General features: G+C 42.1%; 2 protein-coding genes across 2 annotated transcripts in view; both read left to right on the top strand.

The window, feature by feature from the left end:
- The window catches only part of atad2.S (ATPase family, AAA domain containing 2 S homeolog), a 49,835-nt gene extending 49,425 nt beyond the window's left edge, over positions 1-410 (top strand). The window contains exon 28 of the mRNA XM_041568001.1: positions 7-410. Within this exon, the coding sequence (XP_041423935.1) occupies positions 7-42 (36 nt within the window). The 3' untranslated portion in view covers positions 43-410. The remainder of the gene's footprint in view (positions 1-6) is intronic.
- A 3,200-nt stretch (positions 411-3,610) lies between these two features.
- Positions 3,611-16,879, top strand: zhx1.S (zinc fingers and homeoboxes 1 S homeolog). The gene is made up of 3 exons (XM_018223933.2): positions 3,611-3,915; positions 8,305-11,113; positions 16,167-16,879. Exon 2 carries the CDS (start codon positions 8,477-8,479, stop codon positions 11,108-11,110), a length of 2,634 nt encoding a protein of 877 aa, XP_018079422.1. The 5' UTR covers positions 3,611-3,915; positions 8,305-8,476; the 3' UTR covers positions 11,111-11,113; positions 16,167-16,879.
- The last annotated feature ends 56 nt before the right edge of the window (positions 16,880-16,935 follow it).

Here is a 16,935-nt window from a genome sequence, read left to right as displayed (position 1 = left end):
TTGCAGGAAATGGAAGATGAAATAAACAGCTTCAGAAAATGAAACACGGATTTTACCTCACATGACCTGCCAGATGTGACCTATATAATATATACAGCTTAAATAAATGTTCTATTTACTTGTAAATGTTTTCTTTGAAAATGTATTCTTCAGATACACAAGCAATAATTGCTTTTTATACTAATGTACTTTCATATTTGTATATCGCCCTCATCCCCCTCTTTTATATGGATTCCCTGTAAGTACGAATGTTGGAAAACTGTAAATACAAACGTCTTCCAATGAATGAGTTTCTTTTAAACTTCCGAGATAACAAGGTCTGTGGTGAAAGTTTGTTTATCTGACTTAAGCAACACTGGTGCTGAAAATGGTATATTGTCCTCAAAATAAAGTCTTTCTTTGTGCCAAAATCCGTGTAATAAGAACATGGGGTAGGTGATAAACCTTCAACTGTTAAAACAGAGTGAAGGAAGGGGCTTGTTTTTACAAGGTAGTATCCATTAATGTAAAAGTGCCTCTTTACTGCTTTAGAATTTTATATATTTTCTTAAATAGGAAAAATTGTCAAAAGCAATTGCTTTTGTGTTGGTCGTACTTAGAAAGTCTGATATAGAGAGAAATAGATGTTAGATAATTTGTATATATGAAATAAGATAGAAAGTGGGAAAGATGCTTTAGAGAAGGATAAACATTGGTATTTGTTGCATGACAGTTACAAGAAAAGCAGCTTGATTGATAAAAGGTATGGATAGAAAGAAATAGGTGTTATGGCATGAATAGATGGAATAACATAAAGATGGAGAGAGAGATGAAAATATCATCATACAGATATGGTATAGGATTGACCGGCAAAGTCATGCAGTGGGTCAGGTACCTGCAGGTTAGCCACAAAAAAGAGTGCACCCTGCAGGTAATGTAATATTGGCATAGGTATTAATAGTGATATGTAGACCTGCAATGACAGGCAAGTATGGATACAATGAAGCACATATGACAGTGGCGGAACTACCGGGGGAGCAGGGGGTGCGAGCGGGCCAGGGCCCACACCCCCTTAGGGCCCCCCGGCAGTCCGTGCGCCACATACAAATGCGGCCGTAGGGAGGGGGCGGGGCCCAGCTGCGCAGCACGCACGAGGGCCGCCCCCCTCTAGGATCGCTACTGACATATGATGAGACATGAAGATATTGCGTCTATAGTAGGGATGCACCAAAACCGGGATTCGAACAAATCCTTCTGCCTGGCCGAACCAAATTCAAATTTGCATATGCAAATAAGGGCTGGGAGGGAAATCGCATGACTTTTTGTCATAAAACAAGGAAGTAAAAAAACGTTTTCCCCCTTACCACCCCTAACTTGCATATGCAAATTCGGTTCGGTATTCGGGCCGAAGGATTCGGTGGTTCAGCCGAATCCAAAATAGTGGAATTCGGTGCATCCCTAGTCTTTAGAGGATTGAGTGAGAGAAGGATAGATGACAGGAAGGATAGAATGAGAATATTAGAGAGAAAGATGAAGAGATTTTTAGTGGGACAGATTGGTATGAATGGGTTGAGGCAGAATGATGGAAGGAAAGACAGACAGAAGGCAGAATAAGGAAAGCTGGCAGATCACTAGAGTTGCCATCTGTTCGGTTTTGACCCGAACAGTTTGGTTTTTTCTAAAGCCTGTTCAGGTTTCCACTTTCTGTTCGGTTTTCAGCCTTGTGAAACCCGAACATTAAAGAAACGGTAACGTCAAAAAATAAGTGTTTTAAAGTAATCAAATTATAATGCAGTGTTGCTCTGCACTGGTAAAACTGATGTGATTGCTTAAGAAACACTACTATTGTTTATATAAACAAGCTGCTGTGTAGCAATGGGGGCAGCCATTCAAAGGAGAAAAGGCTCAGGTTACACAGCAGATAGCAAATAAGCTCTGTCTGTCTAATGGTGTTATCTGTTATCCATTAGTTAACCCGTGACATATAGCCGTTTTTCAATTTCCGCCATTGCTCCCCAGCAGCTTGTTTACATGAACTATAGTAGTGTTTCTGAAGCAAACAGATCAGTGTGCAGGGCAACAGTACATATTTTCATTACTTTAAAACACTTACATTTTTCGGTGTTACTGTTCCTTTAATCTGGTCAAATGAAAACCAATTAAATACCAAGATCACCCACCTTGACATGGTTTAGTTATTTTGAAGTGCAGTTCATTTTTTGTTATTAAAGAAACAGAAATAAGCAAATCAATCAAAAATAAGTTGTTCTAAATGAATATTGCTGTATTTCAGAGCTTTCTGGATAACTGATTTCTGTATAATAGATCCCATACCTGTAGTCTTTAATAAGTCTAATAAGATTGGTTTTACTTATTGGGCAAAATAGATAGAGGTAGGGTTTCAACTGGACATCTCAGTTTGTCAACGGGCTGTCCGTTCAAAACTTTGTCCCATTTAAAACATTGTGAAAACTGGACAGAAATACATCCATTTGCATATAAGTGATGTAATAACCCTGACCCAGCATTATAGCCCCATGACATCATTGTGTCTGCATCTGATGTCATCATGCCCACCCCAGTTTTGACCCAGGCTCGGACTGGGCAAGAGGGACACCAGCAGGGTCCCCGCCGGGCCAGACCCCCTCTTCTAATCTGGTCCTAAAATAAAAACTTTTTGGGGTGCCGCACAACTCTGTGGCTCTGTGCGCATATGCGTGTGGCATTGCGATAGGAGGGTCCGGAGGGGGGCCCTGGACAGCAAGTCCTGGTGGGCCCCCCAGTCCTACCCTGGACACCAGGAAAAAAATGAGGTGGGCCCCTGCTGGCCTAGACCTCCTCTCCTGCTGAGAACTGTGAGTGCCGCCAAAGTGCAGCTGCAAAAAAGAAGTGTAAGGTATGGGGAGTGTTTGTGGCGGAAGCGCCGAAGGAGACGAAGCAACTAGGATGGGGCCCTGTCAGACACTGAATGCCACACTATGTGCAATGGCTGCTGCTCAGGTGTAGGTGGCACATTGGTACCTCTGTTGTTATTATTAGGGGTGCACTGAATCCAGGATTCGGCCTTTTTCAGCAGGATTTGAATTCGGCCGAATCCTTCTGCCCAGCCGAACCAAATTCTTATTAGCATATGCAAAATAGGGACAGGGAGGGAAATAGTATGACTTTTTGTCACAAAACAAGTAAGTAAAAAGTGTTTTCCCCTTCCCACGCCTAATTAGCATATACAAATTAGGATTTGGGTTCGGTATTCGGCCAAATCTTTTGCAAAGGATTCAAGGGTTCGACCGAATCCAAAATAGTGTATTTGGTGCATCCCTAGTTATCTACAGTTGTTTATTGGAAAGAGCCAGTAGTCGCACTGCTGCACATTGTATCCATGTAGTGTATAATACATATCAGTGTTTCATCTGATCCAACCCGACATTCCCTACCAAGGGGCCATTTCCCACGCAATTAAATTAACCAAATCAGTGACGTCACCAGATCTAAGTAACAATTCGGGTTTTTGGTTTTTTTTTTTCTTTTTAGCCGAATGATAAACATTTGTCCCGTTGTTTGCGGGCGGAATTACGTGAGGGGAGGTCCCGTTTCAGACATTTTTACCACAGAAACAATTTCCCCGCCTCCAATTACCGCCAAAAAAAAAAAAATCCGACCCTCGTACGTGTGTGGAGCCCGTCCCCCTTTTTTTTTTTTTTTTTTTTAGTGTAAACCCCCCGCATACAATCATTTTATTGGCACGGCAGTTTACTTCAGGGAAATGAGTATGGGTTTTCGGGCGTGAGAGCAGGAAGCGGCTGCCGTAGGTTCTTCTACTCCCAGCTCGGCCTAGTGCCTCGTCTCCGGGTTCTGTGAGATAAAGATGGCCGCCGTGCTGCCGCTGCAGGAAGAGGAGGCGGCGGCGGCCGAGCGCTGAACTTACGGCCGGATCAGGTAAATGCGACAAGGGCCCGCGGCTGCCAGTCACGCCCTATACACGGGGCTCAGCTGGAGGCCTAAGGGGGTGGGCGCAGAGCAGTGATTACGAGCGGGGTCGAGGCCTTGTTCTGTCTGTTGCTCGTGGGAAATCACTGCCAAGGAATCTGTGTTGCTGCCTAATCAGTCACAGCAGCACTGAGTGTGTGGGACAGTTACTGCTCTCCTGCTGAGCCTGAGGGTTAGTACTGAGGTGACACTGACTGACACAAATACCTCACAAATAGATAAAGTCTACCCAGGGCTGAACAAGCTACAGAAGTCACTGAGGGGAGCTGCCCACTAGTTTTATATCCAGCTCTGAGGTGACAGGATAACTCTGGCACTTTACCACAGACTTCTAAAACAAACTATTCTCTGACGGAAATTACATCACGCGATGACATCACAAATCACCTACACGCCCCAGGGAGGCACTGAATTCACAATTTGCCTATTTCCCCCCACAGGATTCAGATTTGGGTGAACCACGTTAAAAGTCGCGTGACTTTATCACACAAACAAGGAAAAACTGAACAAAAAACTGTTTAACCGCTCGTTGCACAAGCGTAGTTCTCTTTAGTCCTCCCAGTACCCAATTTGCATATGTCAAATCTTTCACGAAGGAGTCCGGATTCAGCTGAATCCCAAAAAAATGGAGAATTTGATTTGTCCCTACTCGTGATGTGCGGGTCGGGCTTTTCCCACCCCACCCGGGTCTGACTTCCGGGTTCCTTTTATAGACCCGCGCTGCCCCACCTGTCGATGACGTTACAAAAGGGTCGAGGCGAGCTTCTGTAAAACTTCAACCCGGAAGCTGCTTTTGTAAGGTTGCGGGCGGGGAGAGCGGTCAGAAGAGCTCAACCCACCCGCGACTAGGGTTGCCACCCGGCCGGTATTTTACTGACCTAGCTGGTAAAATGCCTGCCAAGGCAGGGCCGGTATTACAAATTTACAGGCAATGTAGCTGCCGGTAAATTTGTAATACCATGAAAAAGACCACTCGGCCCGCCCCCAATCCCCTGTAAAATTTAGCTTTTGTCCTCTGTCTTCACAGCAACGTGCAGCAGCCCGCCCCTTTTTACACCATAGCCCCGCCCGTTTTTGACGTCACACAGCTCCGCACCGTGGCCCTGCCTCTTTTTACGTCACGTCATAGCTCTTTCACACCCACCCCTTTTTGTTCCCGCCCCTACCAGCCGGTAATAAAATTAGGAAAAGGTGGCAACCCTACCCGCGACCCCGGAAAGGGGGGTACAAGGTCGGCCCGATCCGCGGGTATCAGCTGGCCCACACATCACTAGTCCCTACCCCTAGGATTGCCTCCCTCTCTGTAAAAAAGTACTGGCCTTCCTATATATTGATTTCTTTTCCCTATTAATAGCATTAGGATCAACCATCATTTTTACTGGTCAGGCCAGTAAAATACCAGCCAGGTGGCAACCCTACCTACCCCACACACACATTTATATAGACTGATCTCAAAACACTTTACCCACAACTAGGGTTGCCACCTGGCCAGTATTTTACCGGCCTGGCCGGTAAAAATGATGGTTGATCCCAATGTTATTAATAGGGAAAAAAGCTAAATATATAGGAAGGCCGGTATTTTTTCCAAGAAAAGGTGGCAACCCTACCCATAAAAAAGATTTTTAGTGAGCAAACATTTTGGTCACAAATGGTACAAAATGCCGGATCACTGAAAACATATATATATTTTTTTGCATTATATATGTGTTATATGTAAATACATAAAGATCCCTCAATCAGAAAACCACAGGTGCTGAGGTTTCTGAATAACAGGTCCCATTCATAACTGTGTGCAAATAATTTGCTCTGAAGGTCGATAATTTGTGGCTAATTCCTCCGCATGCTTAACCCCAGGGGTGATCCCAGAGATAAAGCTGGGCCCAGTCCGAGGCGTCGCTAATCAAGACAATTGCCAAATTTCTGCTTCAATAACCCAGAAGTTCGGCTCTTAAAGTAAGAGATCTGTACGGGTCTGTTTTTATAAAACCCACAACCGACCTGTCCCTGATTTCCCCAAGTCTTACCCACTTACCCGCCTTTCAAAACTCACAAATTTTCACCCCCGATCCGATTCCCATAGTGTTCATCACGCAGACCGGAAGTGACATAACATCGACTACTTTAAAGCATTATGGCATTGGGATTTATAGTTGTTTTCCCCTGCATTGGCCACCTGCAGCCCCGCACTGCAGAGAATCGGATACCCACTGGGCACCCTCACACTGGACAGATGAAGAATAATCTGCGCAAGTCCCAAACATTGCAGGTATTCCGCGGGTACCCGACCTGATGCAGGACTGTAGTTAAAGTTACCAGTAGCAGCTTTTTGTCACCGCTGGTGACTTGTGGGGAACTTCTGCCTGAGGAAAGATTCTCACCTTACTGCATGGCAGAAACACCCCTGCTAAACCCTCTGGCTAATGTCACACTAATAGGCATATTTATTTTGCTGTGTAAAAAAACAGCACAATAATACACCACCACATGTCGCCAGGCTTCATCGTGTAAAAAACAGTGTAAATTAGTTTTTTCTTAAGAGTAACTTCCCTCCGGAATGTAAATTAACGGCAGCAAATCTGGCATTCGCATGGCTACAATTACACCGTGATAAATTCACCATTTATTTTGCACCGGTTTTTTTTTCTGTTTTACACAGCATAACATATAGGCCTCTTACTGTTTCTTGAAATCAGTGGCACTTGACCGTCACTGCATATGGCAGGCCAGATTTTATCCCAAAGATACTTGTGTATTGTGTCTAGTATTGGAGTATTCTGCACTAGCAGAGAAGGTGCAAAACAAGGGGTTAAAGGAGAAGGAAACCCTGTTGCAAAAACCCTGTACCCCCCACCCCACGTAGACCTCCCTCCTCCCCCAGCTAACTGCCCCCCCCTGGGAAACGCCCCATATTTTATACTTACCCCTCGTCGCAGATTCTGGCAGCAGACTTCACGGCATGCATCTTCTGGGTCCTCGGTAAGCTGACAGAGAAATTTCGGCACATGCGTAGCTGTCGAAAACCGACAAACTGCACATTCGCCGACATGCCGATCTCTCAGTCAACTTACCTAGGACCAGGAAGATTGATGCCGTGAAGTCCGCTGCCAGAATCTGCGATTAGGGGTAAGTATAAAGTATGGGGCATTTCCCCAGGGGGGGGGCAGTTAGCCTAGGATGAGGAGGGAGGGAGGTCTGTGTGTGGTGGGGGGTACAGGGTTTTTTTTCTACAGGGTTTCCTTCTCCTTTAAACTTAAAGGTAATGCAATCACCATAATATAATCACTGATCCTCATTTAGGCAGATGTAAACTGAAACTTAGTAAGTTCTATGGTACCCCTACAATGGGTTTAAACTTATGGCGAAGTTTAGTAACCTTTATTAAAACAATCAGCCTTCAATTTTGTGCTTTGTATGGTCTAAACCTTTTGGAGGTCCATTATCATAAAAGGACAGGCCTTGTGGGTATGTAAAACTGGGCATGCATATATAATGATTGGTATGTGTATGGTGGTCTGCTGATTCTGACTGATATCTATTTACTTTGGGTATCCGTTAGTTTGGGAACAAAAAAAGTTACCATGTTGTTTCTGACCCCCCCCCCATGGGTTGTTTGTCAGATAGCATACCTGATTGTATAAGACACTCGGTATTCTCATCATGTTCGGCGCTGATCCAGGACACGATATGCAGACTACAGCATCGATGTAAAAAGTAGGCTTTATTTCAACACACACATGGTTGGGGGTTACAGCGGTGGGTATGCAGGGCTGCATACCCACCGCTGTAACCCCCAACCATGTGTGTGTTGAAATAAAGCCTACTTTTTACATCGATGCTGTAGTCTGCATATCGTGTCCTGGATCAGCGCCGAACGTGATGAGAATACCGAGTGTCATACTGAATGCCGGCGGGAAGTGGCTGGCGTCTCACACAGGCTGCGACCAGGAGAACACAGCGACACTGGGTGAGCTCCGATGCAGATCGCATCATCTTTTGTATAAGCATACCTGATTGGTCAATAAATTCCCGCATCTAGTCACTCATTGCTCTTCCCCATTCCATAATTACTTCTAGGCCACATCAAACATGGACTAGTATTTCAACCCCTAATGCCATGTGTACAGGAATACTCCGTACATTGCCAATCCGTTAGATCATATACACAGTTTACATTGTACAGATGCTGGGGTCCCAACAGTAAGTTGAGAAATTTCAAGGATTAAAGATCAAATATTGATTACAGGTGAAAAGTGACCCTATGCAGTAAGCTTTGTTGCACCCTAGGAAAGTAATTTAACTGCATTTTTAATCATTAATATTTTTTGTGCTTTTCTATAGGAACCCTGCACCATCATGACACTTAATAATACTGCACTACAGCTTCAAATCATATGTTAAAATACTTAACATAAGCAAAATAATTGGAACTACAAATAAGCCATTTCAGAGAGTGTTTCCACAGCAGGTATTCCCACCTGTACTATTCTTGAAGACTGCTATTAATTGCACTATGGCAAGTAAACGGAAATCCACAACACCATGCATGGTGCTCGCAAGCGAGCAAGATCCTGATCTGGAAATGAATTCCGATGCAGATGAAAGGCCTCTTCATCCTACGCCAGTAGAAAACACTGCTCCTGAGAGCTCTTCAAGTGAAGATGATGTGTTAGAACCCAATGATTCAGACAATCAGCAAAATATAACCGTCAAAGGTGGTTATGAATGTAAATATTGTTCTTTTCAGACTCCGGATTTAAATATGTTTACTTTCCATGTTGATTCAGAGCACCCTAATGTAGTACTAAATTCTTCCTATTTTTGTGTGGAGTGTAACTTTCTAACGAAGCGGTATGATTCTCTTTCTGAGCACAACATGAAGTACCATCCTGGAGAAGACAACTTTAAGTTAACCATGGTCAAACGCAACAACCAGACAATTTTTGAACAAACCGTTAATGATTTAACATTTGATGGCAGTTTTGTTCAAGAGGAAAACCAGGAACAGGATGAGCCTAGCTCCCCAGGAATATCAATTAGCAAAACGCCAATCATGAAACTAATGAAGGATAAGTCTGACAAGAAGCGGATCACAGTATCTCAAAACGCAGGTGATGACAGTGTAGAGGACACTGATGCAAAAAGAGAGAGTGACCAAAAGGTGAAACTGCAAGAAGAGACAGAGAAAATGGCACCTACACATCTTTTAGAACCAGCTAACGCCGTTAATAACATTATCACTAATGCTCCAGAACTCATTAATACTGTTGTAACTCCGGCTAATGTTCTTCAGTCTGGGCTTGCGCAAGTTATCACAACTCTTCAGGCACAACAGAATTGTAATATAGTTTCTAAAGTCTTAATACCTGTCAATAGCATTCCCAGCTACAATGCTGTGATGGACAATAATGCCCTATTAGTCAGTGCTTACAACAATTTTCCCTACCCTACAGTCTCAGAAATTAAATTTCTTACTTCTCAAACCAAATTCACAGAAGAGCAAGTGAAAATTTGGTTCTCTGCACAACGCCTCAAGCACGGAGTCAGTTGGACACCTGAAGAAGTGGAAGATGCACGACGTAAGCAGTGTAACGGTACAGTTCATACCGTCCCCCAGACAATTACAGTGATTCCTGCTCAGCTGTCCTCTGGTGCCAATGGTTTGCCTTCTATTTTTCAAACGTGCCAAATAGTAGGTCAGCCAAGTCTTGTTCTCACCCAGGTTGCAGGCACAAATGCATTACCTGTGACCACACCAATAGCGTTGACTGTCGCTGGTGTTCCAAACAATGCCCAGCTGCAGAAGGCTCCACTGCCCACCACCCAAACAGCTTCAGAAACAAAACGGGTGTTGACTATCCCTGCTCCTCAAATTCCTAAGCAAGAACAGACTGGGATGGGTGGTGATTGTGGTATGCGTTCAAAGAAAACAAAGGAACAGTTGAATGCACTAAAAATTAGCTACTTAAAAACCCAGTTTCCACATAATTCTGAAATTGAACGCCTCATAAAACTGACAGGCCTCACAAAAGGGGAGATTAAAAAATGGTTTAGTGATACACGATACAACCAAAGGAATTCAAAGGGTAGTCATGGTATTCATTTCACAAGTGATGGTGGTGGCATGATTTTTGATTCTGGTGATGAAACCATAGACTCTCCTACTCTCGTGCCGCCACCGCAACGCAGCAGGCAAACTTGGAATCCTTTCCCAGATTTTACACCTCAGAAGTTTAAGGAAAAGACTCCAGAACAACTTGATGCTTTAGAGGAGAGTTTTCTGAAAAACTCTGTACCTACGGACGAGGAAGTCAACAAATTAAGGGTTCAGACTAAACTAACAAGAAGAGAAGTTGATGCCTGGTTCACGGAGAAAAGGAGATCTACAGGTATAAAGGAGGAAGCAAGTGACCTTAATGAAAGTACCGCAGCTACTACTATAAAAGAAGAAGTGGATGCAAATTCTTTGGAAGGTGATGCTATTGGTAATAAGTCAGGGGCAATGTTTTCTGTAAAACTTGGAAAAAAGTCCCCAGAACAGTTGCACATCCTTAAAAGTGCATTTGTGGTTTCACAGTGGCCATCTGCTACCGAATATGATAAGCTGGCAGAACAAACTGGACTTGCTAGAAGTGACATTGTGGGATGGTTCGGAGACACAAGGTATGCGTGTAAGCATAACAATCTAAAATGGTTCTACCAATATCAAGGGCAGAACCAGAACATTATGAATGGCCAAACCTCCACTAGAAAAAGGGGCAGAGGAAGACCAAGAGGAAGGGGGAGGGGACGAGGTCGTCCAAAGGGTCCTAGAAGGACAAATAACTGGGAGAGGATAACGGTGCCAAAGCAAAAAAGTGGGAAGGCATTGCTAAAGGACTACTATCTGACAAACAATTTCCTTAATGAGGAAGACCTCGATGAATTGGTTGCAAAATCTCACATGGGCTATGAGCAGGTGAGGGAATGGTTTGCAAAAATACATCAAAGAGAGGATGCTGGTCTGGATGCCTTCGATGAAGAGGAAGAAGATGAGGACTTTCTGGATGACCAAGATGAAGAGGAAGAGAATGAAGATACTGATGATAGTGATACCTGGGAGCCCCCAAGACACGTTAGGCGCAGACTTTCTAAAAGGGATGATTGATATGTAAGTAGGATATGTGGATATATATAATATTTGGATGTAAATCATTTTGTCGGGTTTAAAGGGGAGCTAAACCTTTTTGGGGGCCAGGAACTTTTTTTTATATGAAGTAGCTGTTGTGGATGTACTTCCCCCCCCCCCAGCCAAGTGTTCTAAATGTCTCCTTACAGAAATGATTTCACAGTGAAGCATATGAAGATTTTTACTTTTAATGCGGAATGTGCCATTTTATGGATTGCATAATGTTTATTCATAGTATAAAAATATGTAGCTATGTATATAGATATGTAGAGATATATTAATATATAGTCCTAGTATGTATAGATAGATAGATAAATACAAACATATATACAGTACATATGCAACAGGGAAATATGTATTGAACTTGTCAACGTTTGTCTAAGTAAAAATATTTCTAATGGGACTATTGACATGACATTTACGCCAGATGTCCGTAACAACCCAAATAATTCACACATCAAAGAACTCAAAACAAATCCATAAATTGTTGTGTAGTAGAGTGAAATGTATTGAATAAGTAATAAGTATTGAACACGCTTACTGACATTTATTTAATACTTAGAAGAAAAGCCTTTGTTGGCAATGACAGCTTCAAGACGCCTTCTCTATGGAGAGACTAGTCCCATGCATTGCTTAGGTGTGATTTCGGCCCATTCCTGCACACAAACTGTCTTCAAATCTTGAAGGTTCCAGGGGCCTCTTCTATGAACTCTGATCTTCAGTTCTTTCTATAAATGTTCAATTGGATTCAAGTCAGGTGATTGACTGGGCCATTTAAGCAGCTTCATTTTGGCCATTTAAGCAGCTTCATTTTCTTTCTCGGAAACCAATTGAGAGCTTCATTGGTCGTGTGTTTGAGATCATTGTCTTGCTGAAATGTTCATCCTCGTTTCATCTTCAGCATCGTGGCAGCTTATCCTTATCAAGAATACCCCATTACATTTCTCCATTTATTCTTCCTTTAAATATATGAAGTCTGCGAGTGCCATATGCTGAAAAACAGCCCCGCACCGAGTTCAATTTTGATCTGATCTGACCAGACGATATTCTCCAAGAATTTAATTGGCTTGTCGAAATCTTGTGCAGCAAACTTTAAAGGGATACTGTCATGGAAAAAAATTTTTTTTTCAAAATAAATCAGTTAAAGGGCAACTAAAGTCTAAAATAGAATAAGGTTAGAAATGCTGCCTTTTGTATACTGAATATAAACATGAACTTACTGCACCAGCAGCCTAATAAGACAAATTATTTATGCTTTCAAAGTTGGTGTAGGGGGCTGTCATCTTGTAACTTTGTTAGACATTTCTGCAATATCAAGACTCGCACATGCTCAGTGTGGTCTGGGCTTCATTTGGGCGGTTAAGCTTAGGGATCGTCATAAATTATAAAAAACAGCACAAGTCAAATAATATTTGCCATAGAAGCCAATACAGTAAGACTGATTAATAATCAGAATATAAAGACTGCACTGAGTCTCTGGATACAAATCTCTACAGGGAATCCAACAATGGTGCTCGAGTTCTGGGAAGTAAAGTGGGGGGGCTCCCCCTGCCATTTGAAAGTATGATCGTTTACCTGCACAGCAGTTGGGGACCGTCCTATCCACAGCAGTAAAAGAAGGGAGATTTTCACTGCTTACAGTAAGATTTATTATAAAAACAGTAGAAATTTTTTAATTAAAGTATATTGGAGATAGATTTCTTTTTCATTAAAGAAAGTAAAAATGGGATTTTATATTTTTGCCTTTACATCCCCTTCAATAGTGCTGCTCCAGCAGAATTCTGCACTGAAATCCATTTCTCAAAAGAGCAAACAGATTTATTTATATTCAATTTTGAAATCTAACATGTGGCTAGACATTTTGTCAATTTCCCAGCTGCCCCTGGTCATGTGACTTGGGGCAGCTGGGAAATTGACAATATGTCTAGCCCCATGTCAGATTTCAAAATTGAATATAAAAAAATCTGTTTGCTCTTTTGAGAAATGGATTTCAGTGCAGAATTCTGCTGGAGCAGCCCTATTAACTGATGTGTTTTGAAATAAACATTTTTCCCATGACAGTATCCCTTTAAATGAGCTTCATCATGCTTTTTTTCAGCACTGAAGTCTTGCATGGTGAGCGCGCATAGAGGCCGTGTGGGTTAAGTGCATTACTTATTGTTTTCTTTGAAACAATTGTACCTACTAATTCAAGGTCTCTCTGAAGCTCTCCACAATTGATCCTTGGCTCTTGGACAACTCTTCTGATTATTCTTTTGACTCCTCTGTCAGAAATCCTGTGAGGAGCACCTGGCCGTTGCAGATTTAGGGTGATATGGTGATATGATGTTCCTTCCTCTTCCGGATTATAACCCCAATGGTGCTCACTGGAACACTCAGAAGAAATACATCTGTAACCAATGCCATCAGTATGGTTTGCAACAATAAGGTTGCGAAGGTCTTGAGAAAATTCTTTTCTTTTACCCATTATGAGATGCTTCTTGTGTGATACTTTGGTAATGAGAAACCTTTTTATAGGCCATCAAATAGGACTAAACCAGCTTATATTAATTTGCAATGATGGGGGGCATTATTGCTTTCTAAATACTGACAGATTTCAGCAGGTTTCTTTGCTTTCCATGCCTTTTTGCACCTCTTTTTCTTCATGTGTTCAATACTTATTCCCTGCGTCATTCCACTTTACTAAACATAACTTAATTTATGGTTGATTTGAGTTCTTTGTGTGGAATACTTGAGTTGCTGCCGACATCTGGTATAAATTTCTTGTTAATAGCCCCATTACAAATATATTTATCAAGAAAAAACTTTGACGTGTTCAATACTACGTCTCAGTATATTGAAAACGTCACATTTTGGGATGCTAATCGACGGCAAATTCTTTCCTGCTAAAAAGGCTGTGTATAATGTGTGTAGACCGTGATATTCTTACAGTTTGCATTTCGTCATTATTTTATTATCTGAATTATTATTGAATTAGAGTGGTGTCTTTTTTTTTTTCAACACCTCCAGTTGCAATTTTAGCAGTTATCTGGTTGTATGGTCCCATTTACCTTGGCAACCATGCAGTGGTTTGAATGACCAACTGAATATGAATAGGAGGAGGACTAGAAAAGATGAGGTTAAGGGTAAGGGCGCACGGGCAGATTCGGGTGACAAATCTCCTCTTCTTCGGGCGCAATCTCCCCTAACTGCCTTCCCGCTGGCTAGAATGAAAAATTGTCAGCGGGGTGGCACTCGCGGCACTTCGTTTACTAAAGTTGCCTCACGAGGAAACTAAAGGCAGCTTCGGAAAACGAAGCGCCGCGAGTGCCATCCCGCTGGCGAATTTTCATTATAGCTGACGGGAAGGCAGTTCGGGGACTGTGCGCCCTTACCCTTAGAATAGCAATAAAACTATATTCTCGTACAGCAACAGTATTTTGTTTGTCAGGGTCCGCTACCCCAAACCAAATATTTTTAAATTGGAAGAAGAGAATTAGAAGGCAAAAATTACAATGTATGAATGTAAACATGAAGACCATTTAAAAGTTAAGAATAGGTAATTCTATAACATATTAAAAGTTAATATAATTTTGCCTGTCTTTTCCCTTATACTATTATCCGCATGAACTGTCACTTTGTTACTTACATATATTAGTCACTTTATATGTTCCAACATTATCTTGTGGTCCAGTTTAAGCTCTGGTTTAATCAACCCAGTTTGAGGGCAGTTTAGTCTGATCTAATTGTCCAGCTCTAAGGCAAATATCGGATCTCGTGGGCAAACTTCAAACCTGTAAGCCATAGAATATGCCCATGGTTTATGGTGATATTTGGCAATGGGATCCAACCTCTCATCAATGTCTGACCATACATGCGCAGATATAATCATACAAAACAATAGTCGAACTTTGTGGGTGAATTATTGTCCTGACAATTTTTGTTCCATGTTGATCGGTTGTTTAATCGACAGGACAGGTTAAAAAATATCTGTAAGATAACTATATTGGTCAGTGCACGATATCCATGGATGACCTACAATGGGGCAAATTTATTAGGCGGCGAAAATTCGCCTTTTGCCCTCTGTCTTGCTCTTTTGCCCCCCCAGCAGGTTGGGAAACCATACAGCAGACCCTGCATTCTAGGCCTCTGACCCCCCCTGCTGTAATGCAGTTAAGCTACTTTGTATATATTCATCTAATTTTTTGCAGTCAGTTAAAGCAGTTTTTCTAAATACTTTCACCTATCAGCTTTGGGGTTATGGTATACAATGCCCCATAGTACGAGTCACTGCAAAGTATAAAGATTTATATCATGGCCCTATAGTAGTATAGCAGTATTTCTGTTCTAACATACATGGTACAAAATCTCATCCCCTGTACTGATACCAATGTTCCCTCTAAGCGTACATGCGCACACAAATATTGAGGTCAGCATACACAACAAGTTGTTGTGCGCACAAAGAATTTTGTGTGAAAACTCAAAATTTTGCATTTATTGTGACTGCAGCACAGTTTTCTGCAATATTTTTTGTGCACATAGGCGAGCAGGGATTAGAGGGAACATTGCTGGATACATTGTAATTTTCTCTCCCAAACACTTTTTCTTGAATATACTGTATTATAAGGAAATAGTAGTGCGCATTAGGGATGCACCAAATCCAGGATTCGGTTCAGAATTCGGCCTTTTTCAGCAGGATTCAGATTCGGCCAAATCCTTTTGCCCAGCTGAACCGAATCCTAATTTGCATATGCAGGGAGAGAAATCTTGTGACTTTTTGTCACAAAATGAGGAAGTAGAAAAATGTTCTCCCCTTCACACTCCTAATTTGCATATGCAAATTAGGATTCGGATTGGTATTCGGCCCGAATCTTTCGCAGAGGATTCGGGGGTTCGGCCGATCCAAAATGGTGGATTCAGTGCATCCCTAAAGCGCATGTCCGGAAGTTTTTGACCTGCTCCTGCTCCCAACCCCTCCCAAGTTTGAAAATGGACTTTAACTCTTGGTCTTGTAGTTCTTGAATCACGCATGCTTGTTTTCCCATTTTATTCACAGACTTCCCGTTACTGTGAGTGGAGTTCCTCTTCTCTTTATCGAAAAACCAAGAAACACAGAGGATGCTGACTTTGGAGAACGACGGAACTCTGCGATGTGCCAAAGTCACTATTTGGCAGTCCTAGGACTTCACTGTAAATAGAACTATGTGGGCAGCACATAACCTGTACAATTCAGATTTTAATACATTTTTACAACGTTCTTTCTTTTGTCTTGGATAGTTGTATTTTATGTGGGGGGTAGGGATCTAGAATAGCGGATAAAACAATGACCACTCGTTTTTTGTTCTATCATTATTACATTTTCTTTTGTCTAGTGTAGTTATGTTTGAGAGACGAGTTTTGCTGCCTGTGTCCTTTGTTCTGGAATTTGCTTCAAGCTTTGCAGAACAAAAAGAGCTACATGTCCCTGAACTACAAGATCCTCGGCTCTATGTCTCTGCCGCTTCGCCTTTAGACAACGTTTTTGAATTTCCCACTAAAAACCCCATTATCGGTAGAGCTCTGTGAGCTCCGTTCACATTAAACGTTTGAACATTTTTCCAGATCGGATCATGGTTTTTACCCTGTGTAGCGACTTTATATTCTGTCGGTGGCTAAATGGATTTTTGCAGGGGTTTTCCAGTGGTGTTTATTGTGATTTTATAGCACTGCTTTGCAAACTAACTCTGCTAATAGAAATCTTGCAGCTACCAATAAAACCGGTGAACTCGATTCGGCATGCACATTGTTCGTTTTTTCTTTTCGAGTGTTAATTTGAAAACCTGCTC

Source organism: Xenopus laevis, chromosome 6S, assembly GCF_017654675.1.
Source record: "Xenopus laevis strain J_2021 chromosome 6S, Xenopus_laevis_v10.1, whole genome shotgun sequence".
NCBI lineage: Eukaryota > Metazoa > Chordata > Amphibia > Anura > Pipidae > Xenopus > Xenopus laevis.
This window is presented reverse-complemented; position numbering and strand designations above follow the sequence as displayed.

Bases quoted from the DNA above. Each gene is read 5' to 3' on its own strand.
- zhx1.S (XM_018223933.2), top strand. From the start codon at position 8,477: ATGGCAAGTAAACGGAAATCCACAACACCATGCATGGTGCTCGCAAGC.